The sequence below is a fragment of the Pseudonaja textilis genome, chromosome Z (assembly GCF_049901715.1).
Source record: "Pseudonaja textilis isolate UNSWEBS1 chromosome Z, rPseTex1.2, whole genome shotgun sequence".
Taxonomy (NCBI): domain Eukaryota; kingdom Metazoa; phylum Chordata; class Lepidosauria; order Squamata; family Elapidae; genus Pseudonaja; species Pseudonaja textilis.
In genome coordinates, this window is record NC_142008.1 from 92,801,297 (window position 1) to 92,810,201 (window position 8,905).

At 37.3% G+C, this 8,905-nt stretch overlaps 1 protein-coding gene across 3 annotated transcripts in view; it reads left to right on the plus strand.

Moving 5' to 3' along the window:
• IGFBP4 (insulin like growth factor binding protein 4) overlaps window positions 1-7,133 on the plus strand; it is a 36,506-nt gene extending 29,373 nt beyond the window's left edge. For 2 of the 3 annotated variants that reach the window (XM_087916893.1, XM_026722027.2), the window contains exon 4: window positions 207-7,133. In XM_087916893.1, the coding sequence (XP_087773019.1) occupies window positions 207-341 (135 nt within the window). In that variant the 3' untranslated portion in view covers window positions 342-7,133. The remainder of the gene's footprint in view (window positions 1-206) is intronic. The other variant, XR_015740201.1, reaches the window with a different exon arrangement.
• Window positions 7,134-8,905: the final 1,772 nt, after the last annotated feature.

Genomic DNA, 8,905 nt, shown 5'->3' on the forward strand with positions numbered 1-8,905 from the left:
ATATTGTATTAATGGATAATGGGGCTATACAAAAAGATGGAACAACTGAAGTTTGTGTTGCCTTGGTTATGGGTACAATGAAGGCAATGTGACAAGGATATGATGTCAAAAATAATTAGGAGCAGAGGAATATGAGAATGAGTTTTAAGTAAGGTTATATCATTTTTCATAATTATGTAAATTAATCTTCTATCTTTCTCCTTTAGTGTCACCCAGCTTTAGATGGGCAACGAGGGAAATGTTGGTGTGTGGATCGGAAGACAGGGGTTAAATTGTCAGGAAGTCTGGAAGTGAAGGAAGATTTGGATTGCCACCAGCCTGTAGATGGAGTGGAAGAGTGACCAGGCTGATAAGTGGACAATAAGACTTGCCTTGACAATCTGCCAAGGGAACTTGTTGTACTTAGTGTTTGATAAGTAGATGCAATGTAAACTGGGAGTTACCACAATGCCTTTTTTTCCCCTGAGGGGGAATAATAGCAGTAACGGCTGCCTTTCTCCTCAAAATAACTGCATTAATCTAAGCACAATGTGGCTTAGTCTCTTTTCTGTCTAACTGGGTAGCTATTTGCATCCATGGATCATTCTTCATTGACAATGGGAACTGTATTCCATGTGAATGACCATTGATGACAAAAAGCCCCACTGGCTTTAATCTTGAGTACCTCAGTAAGTCTTTTGAGAGTTTCCTCTGAGTAGACCTGCTCTTGTTTTTGGTATAAACTGTTAGGAAACTTGTTCTTCTTCCACCGAGAAAGGGAAAAAGTAAAGCAGGGGACAAAGTTCTTTCCCCCACTTTTCATAAAAGTCCACTAAAACCCAGGCTGGTTCAGTAGTGCCTAGACTTCTTCCATCCTAATATACTTTATCTTCTCAATGCAAGGGATAAATTACATCTACGATGAGAAAAAGTATGCTTATTCGAAAGGCTTCATTTTCTAGCCATGATGCACTGGTTTTCATTGCCACGGCTTAGTCTTGAAACACATTAAACACATTTTGTTCTTGAACAAAATCCTCTAATTTATATTGACCAAACAAACTTTTCTCAATCCCATGTTTCACTAACAGGACATCAGAGTTTCACTTTGAATTTGGGTTGTTGTTTCCAGGCATAATTTCAATTTCAATTTTTGCTTTAATTTAAATGAACTTAAATTGTTAATTCATATTCCAAATAGGGATAAAGGGATACAATTACAAAAAACTCAAATCATAATATGTAATAATTAAAATCATGCTTCTACATTCATATTTTTTTAAAAAAATTAAAAAAAAAAGATAGCTGGCATAATCTAGTTGATATTCTATCCTTGCTTGGTAATTAACTATTCAGTTTATTTTCAAGCAGAGTAAGATAATCTTTGGTGCATAGGATAATATCTCTGAAATCTAGAAAAATGAGATTCTAATCTAGGGCATTTGGTAATATAAATAATGGCGCCCCATTTGTAGTATTAGTGACAAAAGAACTTTTAGAAATTGGCATGGGAGCTGGATTTAGCAACAGTTTCAAGGATTGTGCTTTAGCTTATTTGACTAAAATAAGGGTGTGGGAGGGAAATGCTAAAAATGGGTCTATATATTTATTTAATTTACATTGGAGGTAGGATTCAGATTCACCCAATATAGCTATTTGCTTTCTTTACTCTTCCCATTAAATGTAGAGTAATTATAGCCCTGGTATAAAGAGATGTACCCCACCCAGGAGTACTTTCAATCTGGAAACAAAAGTGAAAATGTTTAAAACACCCAAGACTGAATTTGTCCATTCTAGAGTCCAATCCCATTTATACTAAAAACAAGGCTACTTTTCTTCTAGCATCTTTTTTTATTTCTAATTAAAGAGCAATAAAATTAATGCCATCAGGCAATCTTGCTGTAGAACAAGGAACCTCTTCCTCAAATGAAATGTTTCTCATTAGCAAGTAGAGTTTGCAACATTGGGGAGGGGGAGATAAGAAACTCCCAGCCTCCTTGCTGGAACTTCATAAAAATCTTCAGTTTGGGCTGCCAAAATTTGTTGGCAAAACCATTAATTTTTTATGGGGCAGTTTCTCACATTTTGCCTTTAAAAGGACAAATAGATCTCGATGAGGTGCAAAGTAATTCATTTTCTTTTTAAAAAATATATCCCTCAGATTAGGATGTTCTTCCTAACTATAAATATATATGTTGATCTAACTTTCAGATAAACAAATTGTCAAGAAGGAGACTGTGAAGCATGTTTTCAGAACATGGGCAGCACTAACTTTTGATGAAGTCCTTCACCTTTCAAGAGTGTAAGAACTCATTCCACATTACAACAGCCATGGGATGTTGCTCTTTCAAGTGGAGAAATCTTTGTTTGGACCTTGTTGCCCTTATTACTGACTGGTTTTAGAAAGGGAACAGTTTTAATAAGGAACTGAAACTGTCAGCTGCAGCCTTTCTTCCTGAAATGACATTATTCTAAATGTAGGTTCTTTTTTTAGAATGTGCTAAGACAATAATATATCAAAAGACAGAAACAAACACATGATGCATGAACAATAAAAAGGGAGGAAAGGACAAACAGCAAAGGGATATTAAAAAGGGGGGGAACCCAAAATAATTAATAACATGAGGAAAACAAACATATGGTTGAACCTTATCTCAATTAATCTATAAACAACAACTATCTCCAATAAACCTGTCAACTTGATATCTAACAGAGCTAACTAGGGAAAGAGGAATAAATAGCATATCATCAACTATTTCCAAATCCAGGCTGCTTGTGTTGATTAAAACAGTGTTTGGGGTTTTTTTTTTTTTTGGTTATATGGCAAGCTTTTAATTGGCTTTAGGGTGTTTATTATGTGGATTTGGGGAACCTAATCTTTTCTGGGAAATGAAAGGGAGAGTAGATTCCGATCTATTGAACCTGAGTCTGGCTACAATCCACTGTTGGAAGTTTTGGCTTTTAGTTTAATTCCTTTACGGCAAGTGATAATTGCTTGATCCCTTCTGGTCTATTGCAGTCCTTTAGTAGTGCAACTCCAGGAATTTCATAGTCATATAGTTCATTTTCAAGTTTTTGGACTTCCATTTTCATAATTTCCAGCAGCATCTGGTGAGCACCAATCTGGGAAAAACTGTAACTCCAAACACAACTGATTGGTGAAACACAGCATTTATCAAGGATGAAAACAAGTAAACTTTCATATTCAGTGTTCCATAACAGTGGCATATTAGTTATTGCTAGCTAACTTAATATTGCCTGTGATATTATATAGAGCTACACATTATGGCCTGTGCCTTCCTAATGGTGTGAGCAATTTTTTAACATCTGCAGGTTGCTCTAACGTTTGTGGCACTGAACTTGAACTCTCATAATTTGCCTTCACCATAATAAGTGATTCAATTGTGGAAATTAGAAGTTGTCACCATTTCCCTATTTTTCCCCCTCAGGCTGTAGAGACAGTTTTCTCTATTTGAAAAAGAGTTGTTACATTTCTTTGAGGGAAGAGTTAACAGTTTTGTAGGTTTTCCTGCCTCAAAATGGCACGACCGGTTTGAGATAGCTATGGTGCAAGGGGGATAGGTGGATCACAAAAGAAGATGGGAGCCTCAGGTTGCCTATTTCTTTATTGCTTTTGTGTAGCCACAGTGCATTTTTTAAACTGCAGTTATCTGAGAGCCAAGTCCACTGAATTCAGTGGAACTAATATTTGAATAGCTGTGCATCCTATTTCATATTTGCTACATCAAACATAGCATCTTTCAGCAGAATCCCATACAATGCTCAGCAATTACACTTCTAAGTAACAAAAATGAAGAAGTGAAGGTTAATTTTTGTTGAGAGGAGATATTCTCTCAGTGCCAGAAACTAAAGCTGTGTAACCTTCAAACACGATTCAGTTTGAAAATTAAGTCAACTCTTAAAATAGCAGCAATTTTAATAGTTGATCTCTTTCACAGATTATTTGAGAAATGCAGAATTTAAAATCCCATGGAGTCCAGAACAATTCTTCTGAATCCATTTTGAAGCAGATACAGTCTTATTAAATGCCTTTTATTTCATATCTGGGAACATACGACATCTTCACACAACTCATGTAATCCAGTCAAACCTGGTAGTATTGTATACTTCTATATCACGCCTCTCTTCATCCTATCAGGCTTTTGCATACAATAAGAGCTGTGATTATTTGCTAATATATTGGTTGCAATATTTTTGTTTGCTGTGAATGTTATTGCTCTTAATTCTATTTTTTTTTAAAAAACAAACTTTTCAAATGATACAGTTGTTTATATCACTTAATTTGAATATTTCTGGGAAAAAACTATTTATAAATGGTAAAAATAAAAGAAAAAATAAACCAAAAATATCCAGAGTGGTATTTTTTACATTTATATTTCCAGCTTTCTTTTTCACTGGGGATGATAAATATTCCATGTGTTCCAGATAATCTTGGCAACTTTAACAATTTTAACAGATCTCAATTTGCCAAGTTTGAAAAACACTGAGATAATCCAATACAAAGGAAGAGAATCATCATAAACAGTAAGAAAAATAGGCATTTAAAGTTCTTGATTGCTACCCCCCTATACCCACACCTACACCAATATCAATTTGAGAAAAGAATATTCAAATCAAACTATATCTTACGTGAAAGTATAAGCAATGTCTTTTTCCTCCTTTTTCTTCAAAAGAAACAGAGGTGTTTCTTACACCTTTAACCTGAAATGGTTCCAAAGTAAGAAAGAAAGTAAGAAAGAAACAGACAGACAGACCTAAACGAAATGCAGTTTATTAAATGCACTATTTGCAGTTAAAAGAAAAACAAAAACTATAAAATAATCTTGAGATTTCAGCAGGCATGGAGAAGGAATTTAAATATTTTCTCCCTTGTTTTGTCCTTCTGAGACATATCTAAGGGCAATTTTTTTTTACAGTGCAAATACCTCTTTAGAAGAATTGTTTTCTTCAAAGGATTATAAAATCTTCTTTCCAATAACAAAATTCCAATAAGCAACTGTTTCTTCTTTTTCCTCTGGCATGTAGTTTTTTATATTTTAAAGCGAACGATCTTACATATTAGAACCAGAAGTATGTAGCATTACATGAAAGTAGAGTGTAATAGATTTATTCAGGCATAATTATATGAAGGAGTTCTCGGCAGCCCAAGACTAATGCACTTCTGTCTTTTTTCTTTATTCATATACAATTATGATAGATCCTTGTTTATACAATCAATGTTGCATCTGATTAACTATGCTATAGTTGGTCCTTGCTTTGTTTCAAGATTTGTTGAAAGTAAAAATGAAAAGAGAATCACCAAAGAAATGGGAGGAGGAGAATGTAGGAACCCAAAGATACAAATTGTTCTTTAAATCAATGACCATGGTGTACTGAAAAAATGGCTGGCATTCTCCCCTCAAACTCATTCTTTCCTAACTAAATTTCCACTTCAGGGGTCAGAAGAAATAAAACAAAAGAAAACAAAAAAGACATCCCATGTCCCATCCATCATTTCCTAAATGTGGATTAATTAAGTAGCAATAAACACAAAGCCATGCATTCTTGATGTTGAAGAGAAGAATGGGGGGCGGGGGGAGGGAAGAGAGTTCAGGTGGATGTGATCATTGTAATTACAGACAAACCAAATTGCAAAACTGCATTTCTAGCCTGATGCATATAATCAATTAAAGGGCAGAGCATCGGAAGTATTTTCTAGAAGGTGGGACTTCATTCAGACCAATATTAACCCAGTCAGAGTATAAAGATACAAGCTGAAAAGACCGAACACATCTTTTCAACCAAGATCTTATATTTCTCAGATTATCGATCAACCTCGAACTCTGAAATGATAGGAAGCAGTGAATTCAAGCTACAAATTCTACAAGATTATTCCCTGTTGCCAGGGTCCTATGCCAATAAACAATATTTCACATTTATATAGCACTTTCAACAATTCAAAGCAGTTCACATATATTAAGGACTTTTGAATCACTGTAAGCTTCCTTGACTGAAGAAAGCTGATGTTAGATCTAAAGCAGGAATGTGGAACTATAGCCTCTTTCATGACTTGTAGACTTCAATTCCCAAAATTCCCAAGCCAGCCATGTTGAAGTCCACAAGTTATCTCTGATGTAGAGCATGGTATGATTTATTGACATGGTTATTGCTGCTGCCATTTATAGTTATATAAAAGAAAAACTGTGCTTTTCCCATTACTCCTTGTAATGCCTGAGTGCAAGAAATCACTCAAAAGTCTCTATTCTAAAACAATGTTTCTTAAACTACTTAAGCTTTTGTTTGTGTAGGTTGTATGGATCAATATTTATCTATAAAATATCCCAAAGTTTTCTCTGGAGCAATTCCTAAATCCTATTTAAGCTCCATTTCCTCTATTTAGGCTCAATTTCTAAAAAAAAAAAAGAATGATTAAAAAATCATGAGTCCATATCCAATCCTTTCTCACCCAAACATAAATAAATCTAATATAACCCAATCCAGCATTCAGATTATATTATTTTCTTCTCCCAAGAGTAGGAAATGCAGAATGCTTATTTGTGGAGTGGAAATTTCCTTTGGGAAGAGAGTCTTGAAATCTTATCATAATTTTGAAAATATAATTGAAATTGCACATGGGACTTCCTACAATAAAGAGTGTCTATATTTTGCAGTACAATATTAGCAGAATGCAAATATAATTAAGACAAGCAATGTGGAAGCTAATTGTATAAGACTTTAATGAGGGAAATCACAGGTTGGACTAAGTTCTCTCTGTCTAATCTATCCTACAGGGTAGCTAAAAAAATAAATTAAATAATTTCTTTGATTAACTGGCAGAGGAAGATTCTCATTATGCTGCTTTGAGTTGTAACATCTATTTAACAGTTCAACATGCAAAAGATAATTTCCCTATTTTTGTGTATTATATATTCTTTATGTATTCTTCCCAATTTATGTAGAGCTAACATCAGTGAAGGAAAGGGATTTATTTTTTTTCCTCCTATTGCTTCTATTATTTAGAAAAGATATAAATATATGTGTTATTTTCCACCATAAGACAAATAAATACGAATATGACTCTAAAAGCACTATTGTAGTGTTGGCTGGGAAATTGAGATTTGAAATCCTCACCCGAATAAAGTTGAGAAACATTGCATTATGGTGTTGTGCTTAGGTTAAAGTGATTTATTTACTCAAGATCTTAGAATCACTTTAGAGGAGAAGTGGGCAGCATATGTAAATAGCAATTACTTATAAGTCACTTAGACTTATAGACTAAGTGACTTTAGCCCATAGTGCTTTATAGCAGCGGTCGCCAACTGGTGGGCCATGAGAAAATTTTGGTGGGCTGCAGCATGCTGAGGCAGGGAGGTGGGGCAATCCTATAGTCTCCCGTGTCGTGGCTGCTGCCTCCTGCCTCAGCGCATCAAGGAGGACAAGCAGCAGTGGAAAGAGTACGGGCCTCCTGAGGCGCAGGAAGCAGCTGCCCTCAGGTGAAGATGTTGCAAGGGGGAGGCTCAACCCCCTCTTCCCCCTCTCCAGAAGCACTCGGCGGTAAAGAGGCGGCTTGTCGGAGGCCAGAGGGGCAGTGAGCGCTTTGAACTTGAGCACTGTCAAGGAGGAAGAGAAGCTTTTGGTGGGGGGTTGCAGGAGATCGTGCTCTCCCCTTGCAGGCCAGGAAACACCCAGGAAGAGCTCTGATGCCGCGATCTCTCACGCCCCTGCCCTCAGGAGCTTCTCTTCCTCCTTGCCAGAAGCCCTCACATTCTCAGCCTGAAGAAGGCTTGTTGGGGGCCAGGGGGGGTGAGTGCTTTGCACATGAGCGCTTCTGTTGAGGAGGAAGAGAAGCTTCCGGGGGGGGATGAACCTCCCCCTTGCAACATCTTCCCTTAAGGGAATTGCTGGCAGCCTCTCAATCTCCTTGATGCATGGAAGCAGCAGGCAGGAGGTGACACCAATTCAGAGGATTCTTTCCCCTCACCCCCACCCCCTCACAGGCCAGGCCTATGCCATGATGTCCTGCGTGTATGAGTCCATCCGCCTGTTGCCCCACCTTCCTGACAGCCATCTGGTCTTCAGCACGTGGCTCGTCAGCCCAGAGTGGAGGTTGCCCGCTGTGCTGAACTGTGCACGCCCACGCCCATGCTCGCTGCTTTTTCCAGCAGGGGGAAACAACCCCTCTTGGCTTGGACTCTGGGTTTGTGACTGGTATGTCTTAACTGGGACCAGGATGACTTTGCTTTGCCCGGGATCACTGTGGCACCGCAGCTGCCAGCTCCTTTCTCCACATGCCAAGTCTTACCACGGGAAAGAGAGCAGCTGGGGTATCAGTGTAGCTGCTCGGTTAGTTTGTAATTACCCTACCCGGAGAAAGAGGTGCTAGAGGAGGAGGCAGTAGTGGAGAAGCAAGCCAGGTGTTAAAGACTCAGGGTGGGGGAGGCTTCCAGCCCAGCCCTCTTCCTCCCCCCAACTCCAGGCAGCCACACCTGGCAAAGGAGGGAGAGGTTTCCTCTGACTTGGGGGAGATATGAAATTTGAGGGGGGGGGCTCTACTTTTCTTGTTATATATATATTTGTTATAATTAAATAAACCTTTTTATATTTAAATATATATATTTATATATTAAATAATTAATTTTTTAAATAGTACATTTATATTTAATATAAAAATAAAAACATTATATTAAACATATTATATAAAAATCATATTAGTGGTCCTCCAGATTTAAAAGTATGGGTTTGGTGGTCCCTGAGGTCCAAAAGGTTGGAGACCCTTGCTTTATAGCACTCTCTAAGTGGTTTACTGTGTCAGCATAGTACTCCTAACAATTTGGGTCCTCATTTTACTGACCTCGGAAGGATAGAAGTCTGAAGGATCAAACTCCTGTAAATTTAAATGAAATACATTCTTCTTTGAAGAACCTGA